Source organism: Oryx dammah, unplaced genomic scaffold (assembly GCF_014754425.2).
Source record: "Oryx dammah isolate SB20612 unplaced genomic scaffold, SCBI_Odam_1.1 HiC_scaffold_19, whole genome shotgun sequence".
In the NCBI taxonomy this organism is placed as follows: Eukaryota; Metazoa; Chordata; class Mammalia; order Artiodactyla; family Bovidae; genus Oryx; species Oryx dammah.
The window spans coordinates 53,734,432-53,752,228 of NW_024070203.1; the positions used below are offsets into that span (position 1 = coordinate 53,734,432).

The 17,797-nt window shown below is 35.7% G+C and overlaps 1 protein-coding gene across 5 annotated transcripts in view; it reads left to right on the forward strand.

Annotated features, from left to right (window-relative positions):
- The window catches only part of PKIA (cAMP-dependent protein kinase inhibitor alpha), a 99,802-nt gene extending 82,804 nt beyond the window's left edge, over positions 1–16,998 (forward strand). For 4 of the 5 annotated variants that reach the window (XR_005724682.1, XM_040261985.1, XM_040261984.1 and 1 more), the window contains 2 exons: positions 8,844–9,021; positions 13,553–16,998. Coding sequence is in view for 4 of the 5 variants with exons in the window: in XM_040261985.1 (XP_040117919.1) it covers positions 8,871–9,021; positions 13,553–13,632 (231 nt within the window). In the remaining variant the exon portion in view is untranslated. Of the gene's footprint in view, positions 1–1,551; positions 1,660–8,843; positions 9,022–13,552 lie in introns of those variants that run through there. The other variant, XM_040261983.1, reaches the window with a different exon arrangement.
- Positions 16,999–17,797: the final 799 nt, after the last annotated feature.

Here is a 17,797-nt window from a genome sequence, read left to right on the forward strand (position 1 = left end):
ACTCTTGAGTAGAGGTCTTTTTAATATTCTACGTGATGATATCACTAAAGAGCGTACCAACCGCATGGTTGTCTTACATATTTGTATGACTCCTTGGGTCAAGAGCTGAATTTGCAACTTTTCTCATGAATCACCATTTTTACTTGAAAGACCTGACAGGCAAACTGTGGATTTTCAAACTTGGGTATTTGGCAGAGACTTTCTTGAAAATGAACAGAGTGAACTTGTCACTTCAGAAGAGGAAAAATCCAACTGTATCTGTTGCCAATGATAAAGGCTGAGCTTTCAAACAAAAATTACAATTTTAGAAAATGTGTTAGCTGCTCCTGTGAACTTGTCAGTTTCCCAATTCTTAAAAACTTTTCTGATGAGATAGATGGCATTACTAACAAATGAAATATTGTATAATGATCTATGGTACCATTTGAAAATTTTGTGTAACCCAGTGAACCAATGGCCTTCCCTGGTGGCTCAGAGGTTAAAGCATCTGCCTGAAATGCAGGAGACCTGGGTTTGATCCCTGGGTCGGGAAGACCCCCTGGAGAAAGAAATGGCAACCTACTCCAGTATTCTTGCCTGGAGAATCCCATGGATGGAGGAGCCTGGTGGGCTACAGTCCACGGGGTCAGAGAGAGTTGGACACGACTGAGTGACTTCACTTTCAGTGAACCAATATTTTTCCAAATGATATTTTTTAAAACATATGTGGTCAAAAGATCCATTTAAAGTGCAAAGTAGACAATAGATTTTAATAAAGCAGTATGGGAAGCGTATTGATACGGTTTTTAGATTCCCCATTTCAAAATTTAAATATCAACAATTATCTGAAAAAGCTATTAAAGTTCTCCTCACTTTTCCAACTAAGAAATCTGTGTGATGCCAGATTTTCTTCATATACTTCAACTAAAACAACATATTGAGACAGATTGAATGAAAACCAGATATGAGAAACCAGATGTCTTTTATTAAGCCAGACATTTGCAAAACTAAGCCAGAGAATTTCAAAATGTAAAATAATGCCATTCTTTTCACTTTTTTCTGGCTTTGGAAAATATATTTTATTCCACAAATAATATATTAGTTGTGGAAACATGTAATGGGCTTATTATTTATCTTTTAAGTCAATTAATAAATATTTAAAATTTTCAGTCTTAATTTATCATATAGTAAATATTGACAGATATAACCATATATACAAAATCTCATCAGCAGTCTCAGTAATTTTTGAGAATATAATGGATATCTGAGACCAAAATGTTTCATAAACACTAATGTATAGAGCAAGCCCTAAGCACATAGTAAACTACTCAAGGACTTTTAACAAATTTAACGTTATTTTATAAAGTAACAATTGGGAAGTCATGCAATTGCATTTATAAATGATAAATAGGGAGTATTTTCCTTCTGTTTTAAAAGCAATCATACCATTTATAATAGAAGACTTCAGTGCCTGTGATGACATTCTCTCCATTCTTTCTTCCAAGTCTGTGAGTCTCATTTCATATGTCCCCATTTACAGGAGTAAAATTAGCATGTTATCCAGTCACCATTTGGCTCATGACTCAATGTCACTATAAAAATCATTTAAGCAGCTTCATAGACCCAACTTCTTTTAGGATACATCTGTGTGGACGCTTTAATTTGTTTAATATAGGAGACGTAAGTACAATCTATTTAAATCTATAAATTCTACTAGGGTGAAATCTTCTGGTTTATTCTCTCAATTTGTGTAAATGATATTTAAAAGGATTAAGGGCATAAATAAGGGAAAGTCCAACATGAATAATATCACTTTAGAAATCCATTAGACAAACAAAATAAAATTTAGAAGACCAATATACTGTTTGCTTTGTTAAAAAGGGAGAGTGAGACTTTTTTAAGAGGGGTGAAAAGAAAAGATTATTTTTTAGTCATGAGCTCTGATTGGATTTTTAGATATCAATATTTAGAGATATGCTTTAAAATTTAATCTGATTTTAAACAGTACAATAGTTAAATAATAAAATGTCTTTTCCTTTCTCTAATCAGACTTTGGATGTTAGTATAAATAGCTCTTATGTATAACTAGAAAAAAGCATATTATATTTTTCTAGATATTAAATAAAAGAATATTATCTTTTCTAGACATGACAAAATACAATTTTGTCATGTCTAGAAAATTGTAATTATAGCAACATAAACAGGAAAGTCTAATGAAGAATCAAGGCCCACCTTTGGTAATACATTTTCCAAATTTTCTTCCAAGTTTATTTTATATAAGGCCAGAATATGTGCTCATTGCTACTCTGTTAAACTTCTACCAGCTGCCGACACTTATTAGATATTTTTTGTTGTCATTTTTGGGTGAATATCTGTCAGACAAAACATTTGGCAACAGTTTCCCCAGAATGTCTAAGCAAACAAGAACTCATTATACAGTGATTATAATGCTGTAAAAGTTATTTCCAGTCTCTGGTAGTCATTTCAATAAATTTAAGACCTGTGTCTAAATGTTTAGTTGGACATGGAAAGATAGCTGCTATGCATGTAAAAATTACTGTTTTGAGCACCTAATGGGAACTCACTAAGGAAGTGTAATCATGGAGAGAGGGAAAAAAAGATCCAGTTTCTAGCATCTATATATCTTATTTCAAAATGTAATTATATTCTTCCTTCATGTATTTACGTATGCATTATTTGTCAGCTGTTGTAAGAAAATGTAAGAAGAGTGGTATACTACTTTACAAAAATAACTATTATATTAATGATTATAGTGGGTGCCATAACTGAATGCCCGGTACTTAGTTTCTGAGGTTTATAATTGGATGCACATCAGTCTAGCAAATATATTTCATAAGTGCTTAAGGAGAAGAGAAGTTTACAGAAGTACTCTCTTATAATTCTCATTATTGTCTTTACTCAATCCAATTGAAAACTAGGCATACACATTTCAAAGGTGAACACAATATATGTGTATCAATACATCACTCATAAACCTGTTTCTTTTTCCATGAGCTCATTTTTTTAGGAGTACCCTAATGAAAATTCAAATTTAGTCATTGGCTCCCCTCTTACAAGTAGAGTTACCACCATCCCTAGGAATTAACATCGCCAGATTTATAAGTCATAGCAGAGTACTCCTTTAAATTCATATCTTCTCATAGAAAATGTCACCACTTTTTTGTGTCTCACTCTGATATTTCAAATCTTGTTAAATCTGTTATCAGCAACGTGAATTAGAAGTAAACTCCTACATACATGAGTATTATTATGACAGTCTATATTTGAAAAAACAATAATGACAAAAAACAAGGAACTTTATTGCAGAATACAATACTCTTTATGCAAAACTCACAGACCTAGGTTTAAGCCATAGTCTGTGCTCCATTTAGCAGACATTTTACATCCCTGAAACTTACTTTCATCAATTAAAAAAGGATTTTTTGCCTGTTTCATAGCATTATTATTAGATGAGAAATAATAGCAGTTGTGCTATTTTTAAAGCCTATGTTTTAAAAAGTCATAAAGAGACTAAGAATGAAAGACAATAACAATGGATGTGAGATTAACTTATTCCTGTAACTCTTTTTATCAGATATATTTGCTGGATATAAGAAGATCAATGACTGATTCTTAATTTCCACAGCATGTGTCCTTATTTCAAAACATGACCATAGAAAGATATCTGTAAAGATATCCAATTATAAATCTTTAAAGTAACATAGAAACTAAGTACTGTGTTTGTTAATTGTGGTGAAGTAAGTAATGAAAATATTGTTATATTTAATGGTACTGAATTACTTCAAGGTCAAAAACCATCCAAATTCGTAGCTTACCCATAGACAAGCAACCTGGTAGAACAGAAAGAGTGGACTGGGAATTTGCAGACCTTCATTCCAAACAATTAATTATGTGAAAATTGGCAGATTACTTGAACTCTCTGGTCCTCAAATTCTTAATCTATAAAACTTTCCAGAGTTTTAGAATTTGGTAATTTAGTGTAGGGCTTCCCTGGTAGCTCAGACAGTAAAGAATCTGCCTGCAGTGCAGAAGACCTAGGTTCCATCAGGAATAGGGATGTGCTCTGTGGCTACTGATGAAAGGTTATCAATATATTTCTTCCTCATTGTTCAGTTCTTTTCAACATTCTTTTATTCAGCACTTATAATGTGCTAATAGCTCTACTAGGAATACTTTGCAGTTAAAATACTAACAAAATGCAGTTCCTGTCTTGTCAGAACTTGTGATATGTCTAGAAGGTGAGTCAACCATAATGCTAGTTAGAATTTTAGTGCTCTTAATTGGCACAAATCAGGGCCATGGGAATACTAACTGATGAGATAGGGAGAGAAGACAAAGAAAAGATGGGATTTGGCTGAATTTTGATGGCTAAATCCATTTCAGTAGGCAAGTTTGGGGATTTCCCTGGTGATCCAGTAGTTAAGATTATCCCCCCAATGCAGGGGGCATGGGTTCAATTCCTGGTCAGAATGATTAAAACCATGCATGCTGCCCTCTCCCCCACCCCAAAAAACAAGCAGACTAACAGCCTTGAGCAAATGTACCATCAGAGAAGATCTGGGAAGATAAATGTATTATTCTGTAACATACAAAGTGTGAGAGTGAGTGGTTAAAGTTAATGCACCAGAAGTGGGTTCTTCCCAGGTTATGGGAAAACTTAGCACTAATCCTGGTGAGAGTTTTTCTTATGTTTTACAGAGAATAATTATGAGTGACATCAAATAAAAACCAACATGACTTGGCAAATGATTAGACATGGATATTAAGTAGAAAAATAACTAAAAAATTGGAGTAGCAAAAAGTCAGACATGACTGAGCAACTAAGCAAAGCATAGCACATGGTCAACATGGTGTATTAATGAAGCAGATTTTCTCTATTTGTGTGTTTTATTGTTGTCTAACTTTTCTTTATTGAATTTGAAATGTTTGCAAAACCAAGTGGAAGTCCCTATTCAGCAGGCAGTTTCTCTTGTGTGTGAGTAGCTTGGGAAAACATTCTATATAGGAGATGCATACTTTTGTATTATTCATAGTGAGAAATTAGAAGCATTGAAATTAGATGAGTTATTCAAGTCAGTGAGTAAACAAGGTCAATGACTGATTCTAAATCTCCACAAAATGTGCCCTTATTTCTAAAGATAACCCTAGAAAGGGAAATCTGTAAAGAATACAAAGGTCAAATGGGATGGAACCAGGACACTAAGGTATGAAAGCTAAGTAAGTGACAGCTGTTGTTTTTTCTTTTTTAATCAGCACTTTTCCACCGTGTGCCAAACACTGTGTTAGGCTCTTGAGATACATAATCCAAGTAAATTTTCATGATCATCTTGGGAACTAAATATATTATCATATCTATAAATAAAGAACTGAGTACAGAGGGATTAGACATGACATAACAAGTAAATGGAAACCCTAGATTCCATGATTCCTGTTTTGCCCCTATACCTTTTAATTTGTGATAGGGGAGAGTCTCAAGGAGAATGCAACTAGCAGTATCATGTCACAGAGAGCTCAAACAGGATGGACCCTCACAAGAACTTGAAGCAATTATTTAATGTTAATACAGATCATTTAGTGATCTGTAAGAAAGCAGTCCGTGTAAAAAAAAAAAAAAAATCCCACACAAAGGCCAATGGAATAGAAAAATTCTAAAGGTTGGGTCAAGAAAAATGAGAAAATAAAAGTAGCTGAACCCTTCTGATAAGTTTGATGAAGAAAAGAGAAGTTAGTGCAAAGATGTATGAAGGTTGAGGAAAGGGTATTGAGTTGAATCGTTGGTTCACTTTTTTAAGTAAGGTAACACTTGAACATGCTTGTAAACTTAAAGAAGAAATCCAGAGGAGAAACAAGACACAAATTGCTGAGGGGGAAAAAAAAAGGATTCAGCAAGGTCCTATCGGAGGTAATAGGAAACAGAACAATTTGTTGTCGTTGTTCAGTCACTAAGTCGTGTCTGCCTCTGTGACTCCATGGACTGTAGCACTCCAGGTTCCTCTGTCCTCCGCTGTCTCCTGGAGTTTACTCAGATTCATGACCCTTGAGTCAGTGATGCCATCCAACCATGTCATGCTCTGTTGCCCTCTTCTCCTGCCTTCAATCTTTCCCAGCATCAGGGTCTTTTCCAGTGAGTCAGTTTTTCACATCATGTGGCCAAAGTATTGGAGCTTTAGCTTCAGAATCAGTCCTTCCAATGACTATTCAGCTTTGATTTCCTTTAAGATTGACTTGTTTTGTCTCCTTGAAGTTCAAGGGACTCTCGAGAGTCTTCTCAACCATCACCATTCAAAAGCATCCATTCTTTAGTGTTCAACCTTGTGTATGTTCCAACTCACATCTGTACATGACTACCAGAAAAACCATAGCTTTGACTATACAAATCTTTGTCAGCAAAGTGATGTCTCTCCTTTTTAATATGCTGTCTAGGTTTGTTATAGCTTTCCTTCCAAGGAGCAAACATCTTTTAATTTCACAGAATCAGTCGCATGCCTTAAAAAAGAAAGCAGCTAGTTTACCTAGGGAAAAAAAATAGTCATTTGCAGAGAAATATATTTGAGATAGGAAAAAACTTAAGAGAACTTGTAACAGATATCCTAATCTTTTCCAAGAAGAAAGATTCAGAGTCATCTCTTAAGGCAGGTAGTATCTGGTTGTGTGGAGTAGAGAAGGTTTGAAATGCTTCCCACAGAGAACAGCATAGTGAAGAGTCAACCACAGTGAAACAAAAGAATTTCTGCACAACTCATAATATATGCAAATAATTGAGTAAAAAAATGTTTAGTTGAGCCAATTGGCACAATTTTGTGGCCTTTTCTGGTAACACTCAGCCACCAAGTAATGAGATCAAAGAAAGTGCACTGTGCTGTTTTCCGGGTGATGTTTAGGAAAGTCAGGGTGACAGTAGAGCAAAGGCACTTCTTGATGCTAATAAGACACTACATGAAGTGGTGGGCTAGGAGGGAACTAAAAGGAAAGAAGGTTAAAGAAATTAAAGATATGACCAGTGTGAAGAATAGATTCTGAGAGTAAGGGGAAAAGAAAAAAAAAAAAAGTGGTAATGGTCACAGAAGGGAGTTCCAAATTCAAGATTCTAGAAATGATAGAGTTTTAAATGATCATTTTTTTTTAAAACTTTCACTTAAAGTGTCACTAATGATTATGTCATCCAGCTGTCCTGCTTTACTGATTAGAAAATGGAAGGTCAGAAGGTCAAGTGATTTCTTGACTATGACTCCATAACCCAATGGCAAAGCCAGGACTAAACCTAGGATCTTCTGAGAAGCATTTGGAGATTTTGCTAAATCTCCATTAAATCACATTGCCATAAAGAAGAATGGTAAATATAGTCAAGTGATTGGAAACCAATGTTATCCTTAATATAGTCACAGTAAAGTGTGCAGTATTCACATATTGCCTATTTCAAAGCTTGTATTATGTTCTTCCCTTTTTCCTCTTTCAGCTTGCTCTTACAGGAGAGTATAAAATATTTCCCCAGATTAAATTAATAGCTCTCTAGTTACACACTGGAAGAAGAAGTAAGTCTTAAGGAAGGTGCCTGACTACCATCCTGAATTGCACTGTAAATGGCATCATTTTATTTCAGAGTGACAGTGTGCATGTCCATGATGGGTTCCACAATTTTAGCCTCTTCTACATTTCATATATTTTGAAAAGTTTCCTTTCTCATGATTATTGGTTATGCATTTTTAATTTTAAACTGTCATCAAATGTACTTTGACTCTCTAGGAGTAGGAGAGAAATTGTGTTATTTTAAATTTCTGTTTAAACAAAATTAATATTCATCTGCCATTGACCTTCAGGAAAAGACATGGGTTTTTAACATAGAAAATGAACTTAAAGACTTACATTTGGTGATCTTTTGTAATTACATGTATCTCATATTCTACTTTGAAAATATTTCTTCATTAAATATTTAAGTATGTGTGTTACCATATCTGTTTGGGAAAACTCACATTCATTGACTCCTTTTTAAATTTGAAGGTTTTGTTTCAAAGATTCAATCAAGAAAGATTATTCTTCTCAAGGAATGACTTTCCAAAAGGGCAATGAGGGAGCTATCCTCCTGCACTGGGTGGGAAAAGTATTTGATCATCGGTACAGCTTAGAATTGCGGGTGCATGGTGATAATAAAAAGCAAACTGGATTTTGGCCAGTCTCATTATTGTTCTTATATTCTCTGCAAATAACACCCTTGCTTACTACTTACCTCTAGGATGGAACCCTTCCGCTCCACTCCTACTACCTTGGTATGCTACTGATCTCAAGTTCTTCTCTCTGGGGTGAAGACTGACTAAAATGATATTAGAGATGGAGAATTTTAGGATCTAAACCAGTTGTCCACAAACTGTGTGCTCAGTTGCTCAGTGTGTCCAACTGTTTATGACCCCATGGACTGTAACATATCAGGCTCCACTTTCCATGGGATTTTCCAGGCAAGACTATTGGAGTGCGTTGCCATTTCCTACTCCAGCAGCCACAAACTATGGCATGCAGGCCAAATCTGGCCGTAGGCCTATTTTTATAAATAGAGTTTATTACTTTTATTTAATGTATTCTTTCTGACTGCTTTTGCATTACAACCACAAAGTTGAGTAGTTGGATAAAGACTATATATACTCTCCACACCTAGAATAGTTACTACCAGGCTCTTCACAGAAAACATTCCCTGACTGTCAGTAATCAAAGTATTACTTGCTTTGTAGACATGTAAGCAAGACAGTTATTTCACATTCATATTTTAGGCTAGTAATTTAACAAGTGTTTTTATTAAGTGTTTACCATTGTCCGCCATTATATTTACCTATGATTTTTTCTCTTTTTTGTAGCCCCTGCTATGTGGATATTTGTTAGCAATGACTGATGTGGAAACTACATATGCAGATTTTATTGCTTCAGGAAGAACGGGTAGAAGAAATGCAATACATGATATCCTGGTTTCCTCTGCAAGTGGCAACAGCAATGAATTAGCCTTGAAATTAGCAGGTCTTGATATCAACAAGACAGGTGAGTTGTTTGACATCTCTCTGTGAAAATGGAGTGATTTGCAGCATTTCACTAAGTAGGATTAAGGCATGAAAAAAAAAACATCTTTGGAAGTAACCTAATAGAGAGAGTCATAAACAGTTTTATATATAAGGTAAGGTAAAAGGCAGGTACTAATCTCTTAATCACACGCACTCTGCTTTACAGAGTTTCCTACTCAGATGCAGAGACCTTAATCTGATTTTACTAATTCAGTCAATGAAACACATGACTGTTTGTTTTTTTTTAATCCTTATCTCTATAAAAGCTCTTAAATATGAAGAACATTTAACAAAGCTGGAGCTAGGACAATACTGGCCACCTCTGACATTTAACAACATTAGATGTTTAACAAGATTCACAGGTGAGTCTGACAGACCTCAATTTCAAGAACCATTTCAAAATAAAAGGGTCTCTAGGACCATTTTTGTTGAGAATAAAAGTAAAATAGTTGGTTACATAAACAAACTTTAAGTAAGAAGTTCTTTTCGTTTTCCTTGAATCATAGACTGAGTTTGAAAAGCTGTCTTATTTTTGGGCCCCAAAGTCCTACCCACCAAATCTAACTTTACCAATGAAAAAGTAAAACAAGTTTGACATGTCAAAATACTTCTGAATCCCCTGATAGTTCTTCCATCCATAGCTTTTGCAAGTATCAAAGCTGAATGTATTTCTCTGAAAAAAAAATTTGTGCAAAAAATCTTTTAAAGTAAAAAGCAGTTCATGATTAAGGAACAATAGTGTTATACATATGAAAAACACTGATCAATTTCTGACTTGTGATAACAACTTGATATTGTTGTTGTAACTTCTATGCTGTTAGAATTTTTATGCAAAGCCTTCCAGTTATAGTATTGGAAAACTGAGTCAAAACATACATATATGAATGAACTAGCTCAGCAACACTATCTTAAAATGCTTAGGGACAGAACTTTATTCAGTGATTACAGGTCAGCAAGTTATGCCTTGGTCTTTTCAAATTCAGGTTGAAAATAAAACCATAACAGTCACTTCTGTGGAGCACACAGATTGAAGTATATTTTAGTTTTCATTGTTTCTCTATCTTTACTACTGGGAGTTAATATTTAAAATTAACTGCTAACTCTGAGAAAGCCTGTAGGGAATCATTCCAATTTGGTGGCATAAAGAAGTAGATATATTTTTTTCCATCAATCTTTGAGAATTTGTTAAAATTTTTCATTAAATTTATATTTTATATAAATATTCTATTTTAAATAATCTACATTAATTTAGCCACTCTTAGGCTTAAAGCTCAACATTCAGGAAACTGAGATCATGGCATCTGGTCCCATCACTTTATGGGAAATAGATGGGGAAACAGTGGAAACAGTGTCAGACTTTATTTTGGGGGGCTCCAAAATCACAGCAGATGGTGATTGCAGCCATAAAATTAAAAGACGCTTACTCCTTGGAAGGAGAGTTATGACCAATCCAGATAGCATATTCAAAAGCAGAGACATTACTTTGCCAACAAAGGTCCGTCCAGTCAAGGCTATTGTTTTTCCTGTGGTCATGTATGGATGTGAGAGTTGGACTGTGAAGAAAGCTGAGCACCGAAGAATTGATGCTTTTGAACTGTGGTGTTGGAGAAGACTCTTGAGAGTCCCATGGACTGTAAGGAGATCCAACCAGTCCATCCTAAAGGAGATCAGTCCTGGGTGTTCTTTGGAAGGAATGATGCTAAAGCTGAAACTCCAGTACTTTGGCCACCTCATGAGAAGAGTTGACTCATTGGAAAAGACTCAGATGCTGGGAGGGATTGGGGGCAGGAGGAAAAGAGGATGACAGAGGATGAGATGGCTGGATGGCATCACCGACTAGATGGACGTGGGTTTGGGTGAACTCTGGGAGTTGGTGATGGACAGGGAGGCCTGGCATGCTGCATTTCATGGGGTCTCAAGGAGTCGGACACGACTGAGCGACTGAACTGAACTGAACTGAACATGAGGATATTTTTATTCATAGTGTAGTTTAATTTATTTTTGTTGTTGTTGTTTTCACTGAAATTAAGACCCATTAGCCACAAGACCTTTCTTATAACAGAAATTATAGTCTCAATATAATCTATATAGATTATGTTAAAATTTAAATAAATTGAAATTTTATATTAATACATAAATACATTTATATTTGATGTTAATATACTATAATTGAATATTAATAATTTAAAATAACTCAGAAAACTTTATGCTTCCAGATGTTAAAATATTTCTACATGTTAATTGCAAAAATTCAGTGGACTCTGAAAGAATTTTGTTTTTCTTAAAAAAATCACAAAGTCCAGACTAAGGCAAAGTATAAATAGCACTGACTTTATTATTCTAAATACAAAGACCTAAAAATAATAACTATGACCCAAAGCCTAAAATATTTAAAAAATGACAACTGTACAGTGACAAATTAAATAACACTAGCTGAGAATACTATGGGACTTCCTTTGTAGTTCCTGAATATTTCGGCTTCTTTTTAAGTGTTTGTTCAACAATATTATTGTCTCATGTTTATCTTGATTTGTTAACAAGCATCTATTTAGCCACAGTTCTGTGTCTGCAGCATTATGCTGAGCCCTGAGAAGTGTCCCTGGATACCCAGAAAGTCCCAAGCCTCATGGAGTCAAGATCCTCATCTTGTATTTATGGAGTCACTTTCATCTTTAATATTCTACTGTCTTGCATCCGCCCTAATGTGACTTCTTTATTTTGGCTGCCAAGAGCTCCTCCTGTTTATCAAGTTCTTATTTCATATGCTAATCTACACATCTCAGATTCGGCTATCTGCACACCTTGGGGGCATCCTCATTGCTCTAATAATGAAAATAGTACATGAACATTCTATATAATGTGTCATATTTTTGAAACTCCTTTAGAACAGAATATGATTTTTATGTGGAAAAACTGCTTTAAATTTCCCTAAAGTATGGTGTGGGCTACCCTGGTGCCTCAGACGGTAGAGAGAAGCCGCCTGCAATTCAGAAGACTGGGTTCCATCCCTGGGTCAGGAAGATCTCCTGGAGAAGGGAATGGCTACCCACTCAAGTATTCTTGTCTGGAGAATGCCATGAATAGAGGAGCCTGGCGGGCTACAGTTCATGAGGTTGCAAAGTGTCATACACGACTGAGTGACTAAGCACAGCACAAAGTATGGTGTATGGTGAGGTGTCTTATATGTACTTGTTAAGCGTAAAGGAGAAATTGCCCTCAACGTTTCCAGCTAAATAATGAACAGCCTACTTACCTCTATGAATTTGAGTGATGGTAATAAATTCTTAGTAAAAATTTGCAAGACCTCCAAATATTTTGTCTACTAAGCCATGGTTGCTTAGTAAACACGTGTAAATATTTAAATCTTTGAATCAAGAATTGCCTGCAGCTTGCACCCATTAAAGTAACCCAATATGGAGAGAAAGCATTTTTTCATTTTGGTGTTTAGATTGCTGCTAAGGGTGCAATTATGAAGGTGGTTTTATTGGATTTGTACATAAGTTCCATCAGGGCAGGCCAGAGGCCATCATAACTATCCAACTAGGGGGTAACCACCTGACATGATGTCCTTCCACTGTTGTTTTTAATTTAAATTAATTAAACCTCTGAGAAGTCAGCTAGGTTATCATCATGTGTTCAAAATAATGTAAAACATAATTTTAAAATATTTCTTAAAATAAGATAGTCAAACATAAAAAGGTAAGCTTGTTCCCCACTTCTGATTTCTGCCTAAAGACACATTCGATGTCTGTAACTGGTGAAGTTACAGGTGCCATGCCATGACCATGACCTGGCCATGAGATTTCCCAGCTATTTATCAAAAGCATAGAGCATCACTAATCACTTAAAAAATTCAGTTATTTTTTGCCTTTTTGAGCCACGCTCTCCCAGAACCAGAATTAGTCTTCCCTTGAAACATTTAGGGGTTCCGAGGTGGCACTAGTGGTAAAGAACTTGCCTGCTAATCCAGGAGACATAAGAGACATGGGTTCAATCCCTGGGTTGGGAAGATCCCCTGGAGGAGGGTATGGCAACCCACTCCAGTATTCTTGCCTGGAGAATCCCATGGACAGAGGAGCATGGTGGGCTACAGTCCATGGGATCGCAGTCGGACATGACTGAAGTGGCTTAGCACTGGCGCTGAAACATTTAAGCTGTTTTCTTTCTTTTTAATATTTATTTATTTATTTGTATATTTTGGCTGTGCCAGGTCTTAATTGAGGCATGTGGAATCTTTAGTTGCCACATGCCCAGGGATTGGACCAAGAATTGAACCCAAGCCCCTGCTTTGGGAGCATGGAGTCTTAACCACTGAGCCACCAGTGGCTAAATCCTAAGGAAAGTCATAAGCTGTTTTCTTGATGGGGCATTGATTACCAAGAAAATGTACTTGTCTGTATGAGGATTTCTGAATAGAGGATTTCTAACATTTCCAAAAAGATATGTTGAGAGTCAGTAAATAAAAGCAGTCATTTTTATTTTGCCTTTATCCTTGTTTTTGTCTCTAACAGAAGGGGAAGAAGATGCACAGCGAAATTCAACAGAACAAAGTGGGGAAGCCCAGGGAGAAGCAGCGAAATCTGAAAGTTAACACTCCACTTTGACCTTCTTCAACACCTGACGATGTCTCCAATCTCCAGACCTGGCTGGAATGCATTTATTTCCAAGAGTGAAAAGGGGAAGAAGAAAATGGCTGTACTGCTTTGCAGGAACCTGCTTGTTATGTTAAAAGTGGGGGCAGAGGCTGTGGCTGCAGACAGACTTTTCTCTACCTCTGGCATTAGCAATGGTTGAAATCATGTGGCTTGTGTTTGGATGTCATTTTTGTACGGATCCTTTCACTTGACCATATGATGAAATGCTTGTAGAGAGTAGCAGTGATCTAGATGATGATTCTTCCTGTAGCATCTGGCCCCTCACAATGTCAGAGGATTTAATTGTGTCTAATAGCAAAGGGTTGGTTGAACCCCAGAGTTTAAATATCTCTGGCCTGAGTATTCACCCAGTAAAAGAACCATCCAGAAAGTACTGTTTTTAGCATCATGTATCTGTGTGTTCCTGCTTTGTTATTTACACTGTTTTGTATTGTACAATATAGATGCTCAGCACTGCCCCCCTTCTTCGATTGCTTATGAAAAACAAAAATGATGCACATTACTGTGAATTTTTATACCACTCATTTTTTAAAGGGCTGCCTAAAAATTCTGCTCCATAGCGTGGTGGTGTACACAAGATAGGACACACTTTTTTTAAAAAATAATCTGTCCCCTTAATTCACTGCTGATGAATTAAGTCTAACAGATTCATCAGGACTCCTTTGCTTATTATACAGACATTTGAAAATATCCATTAATGTGAATATTACCTGAATTCAGTCTGTTTGGTGTCTGCACAGACCAGAGTTCAGTCTGCAAATTTTGTCTTATTCCCAAATGGAGAACTTTTTCTGACTAATATTTTTATTTCCAATTGTGAGAATTTTTGAGAACTGGGGATATGGGAAAGAAAATAGAAAATAATACTAAGCACTGGAAATATTTTCTTCTCTGAAATCAAATTTCTTACAGTGCTGTATGATACTACTAACATTTGGAGGACAGCTTATCTCCAGACCTTACAATCATGTGGACACCAATCACAGAAGTAAAGCCCTTGTGTTGTATTTTTCATGTCTTTTTTCAGCCCTATCAGATCCAAATGTTATTATGCACTTTTTAATGTTTGTAAACTTTTACTAATAATTAGTGTGAATTGCAATCTGATACAATAATAATCATCATTAGAAGCTGACAAAATCCTTATTAATACTGTTGATGGCCTCTGCTGTGTTTTGACATTGTGGTTCTTAAATGGAAAGTTTCTATGAGCTGTGTAATCACTCTGGTCAGTATTATGAAATCATTTCTCAGTGGTAATAAATAAGGCACCAGTGATATGCCAATGGCTCATGAATTACTGGACACATAGCAGGCAAAAGGAAGACCCTTTACAATAAAGACCCCACTTAACTGTCCTCAAGGTCTTAGATACCATTCCATATGAAATAGTTTAAGCAGCGTTTCAACGGGTAATCTACCTGGATACACCAGGAACTCAGCCCTCCTTTGTATTTACATGAAGGATGAAAGGTAAGTTTGCCCTCATCTCTCTCTACAGTACTTTCTGAGTGAGTGGGATAGGGGCATGGATATCACTTGGTCCTCAAGCATATAGTAAAAAAAAAAAAATTAACAGTGTAAGTCTTTGAGAAAATAGGAAAGATTAAATTTTAGAGTACTTCCTTCTGCTTAACCCAATAGGATCCAAAATATCCACTTAATGTTCAAACAAATTGACCTGTTATTACACTCACAAGTGGGAAAAGAAACTCCTGAGGCTATTGTAGACAATTTCTGGTAGTCCATTTAACACATTCAACCCATACAATCACTTTTACAGTATCCTTATTTATTATACTCTGTTACACTCATAGCTTTTTTGTGAATGTAGGTAAAGTTCTCTTCATCCTTAAAATTGTGGAATTCCAAATTGATTTCATGTGATTTTGTAAAGTTTAGGATTAGTGCTGAGTATATATGGAGGATTTCTATTCCTGTGTGATATATTATTAATGCATGTGGTATCATGCTCGTCTTTGAATATCTATAGTTGCTAAATTGTGAAGTCATATGGAGCCTTTGAATTATTTTTGACCTCTTACTGCTACTTTGTATGCTATATTCAAATGCAGAGATATTCCCAAGGCAGAAAATTACCAAAAGATTCACATCCTAAAATGTTGCTCAGCAAAAGTTCATAGTATCTTCCAAGTTTTACCATAATATCTCTTACTTGAAAGTCAGTAATATACATGGAATTGATTTTTTAAGGAGAGAAGGAAAGAGTAGAAAACTAAGACATTGATTTGATAATACACATTGAATGCCTGTTAACCAACTGACTTTATGCTATTCACTTCACAGCACATATTCTCCCATTTAATCCTCAAACAATTTTTTTAAAGAGGTACTATTATTCCATTTCACAAATCAGGAAATTAAGATTGAATAAGGTATAAGTTTGACAAGCTTAAAAAGCTAATAAATGATTAAATAAAAATTGAACCTGTGTTTATTGACTCCTGGGAGTTTTCTACTACACATGCCATAAATCTGAAGCCAGTTACAGAGCATGTTTATATGGAAGGGAACTTTTAGGGATGGACTAGATCAGTCTTCATATTTTAGAGGAGGAAACAGTGCTGAAAAGGGCATTTGTTTTTCTCAAAGTTATCTAGATGAGCAATAACAGATTGAGTAGCAATTGTATTTTTAAAAAATAATAATAAATTTAATTAAAACTTTTTTAGAGTTATACTTCCCCAAAGACATTTTTCTGAAATGAAGTCTGCTAACGTAGCATGGTTTAGATTTTTTATGTTCCATGCTACTCATTTTGTTTAACTAGAAATGTGAAAATTTCAGGTTTTCAACTGATGTGCAACAGGTGTAAACTTTTCAAATTTACCCTTTTTCAGTTTTAAGCATCCTGTGCTGACATATTGATATCATAAATTCATAGAAATGTTTTTCAGCAGATAAGAGGCAGGAAGCCTATAATTTTTAGGTAGCACCCCTAGAGCTGTGCACAGTAAATGCTCAACACCTGTGTCTTACTCAGACACAGTGGAAATGCACTGGTTTAGAACATAAAGGATATTGTTCTCTTTGGAGAAGCAATAAGAGGTAAAGAAATGTAACTGCAGGCAGTGGTTTCTGACTGAAGTCAAGTAATAGGGTGGAAATGTCTAATCATCAAGTGAAAACAGGAAAGGAACTATGTTTATGATGTCTTAATAGGCCCTAAGTTGTGCTTTAATTATGAGTGGCAGTCTCTGAAGTCATTTGTGAGCTTGTATGACTTTTGTATTTAGCGATGTTGCATGCTCACATACTTGATATTAAAAATAATACATTTTTCTGAAATGTATGCAGTCTATTAAGAGTATTTATTGAACACACATTATGTACATGATGCTCCGGAAAGTGCTGTGGGTGACAGAGGAGAAGGCCAAAGCTCAGTCACCCTATGGTAGACGTACCCAGTATTCCAGCCTCACTTTTCCTGGCCTCTATGCCAGTAATTTTCACCTCCATCCCATGCTGGTAGCCCAGTTCCTGAACTTTATCACCTATCAGAGACATCCCACCTCTTCAAATATTAAACTCCAATATCACTGCTGTCTTCTTACTTGCTCATCTGCAGGACAGTGATTTTCACTCAAAAGAAACACAGGTGTTTATCAGAATCTCCTGAAAATTTTTACAGGGCTCCCTCCTCTTTCTACGCACACACAGATACATTCATGCACAAATATCTTCTTCTCCTTGGAAACATTCCCTGTGAGAGTTTCATATCTTTTTGCTTCCCTCCCACCCCCACCTCCACACCTTAAGAACCACTTATCTAGAAGTTCAAGGTTTTCTGATGAACCCACCCTGTTCACTGAAAAACTAAAATGAATCAACAAGAAGGAAGAAGGAATGCTCACAGACATGGGGTTTTACTATATAATGGATAACAGGATAGAAGAGCAAAGAGTAAACTCTTATCTTAGTGTTGCTTTCTTTTCAAAGTATTTTTCCCACATACAGAGACCAGGGCAGGGCTTAGGAGAAAACAAGCACCAAATACCACTCAACCTGAACTCAGGCAAAGATATAGCCAAAGGCAATAAAGGGTGTATACCTTTAAGTTCTTACTCAGGTCACCAGGAT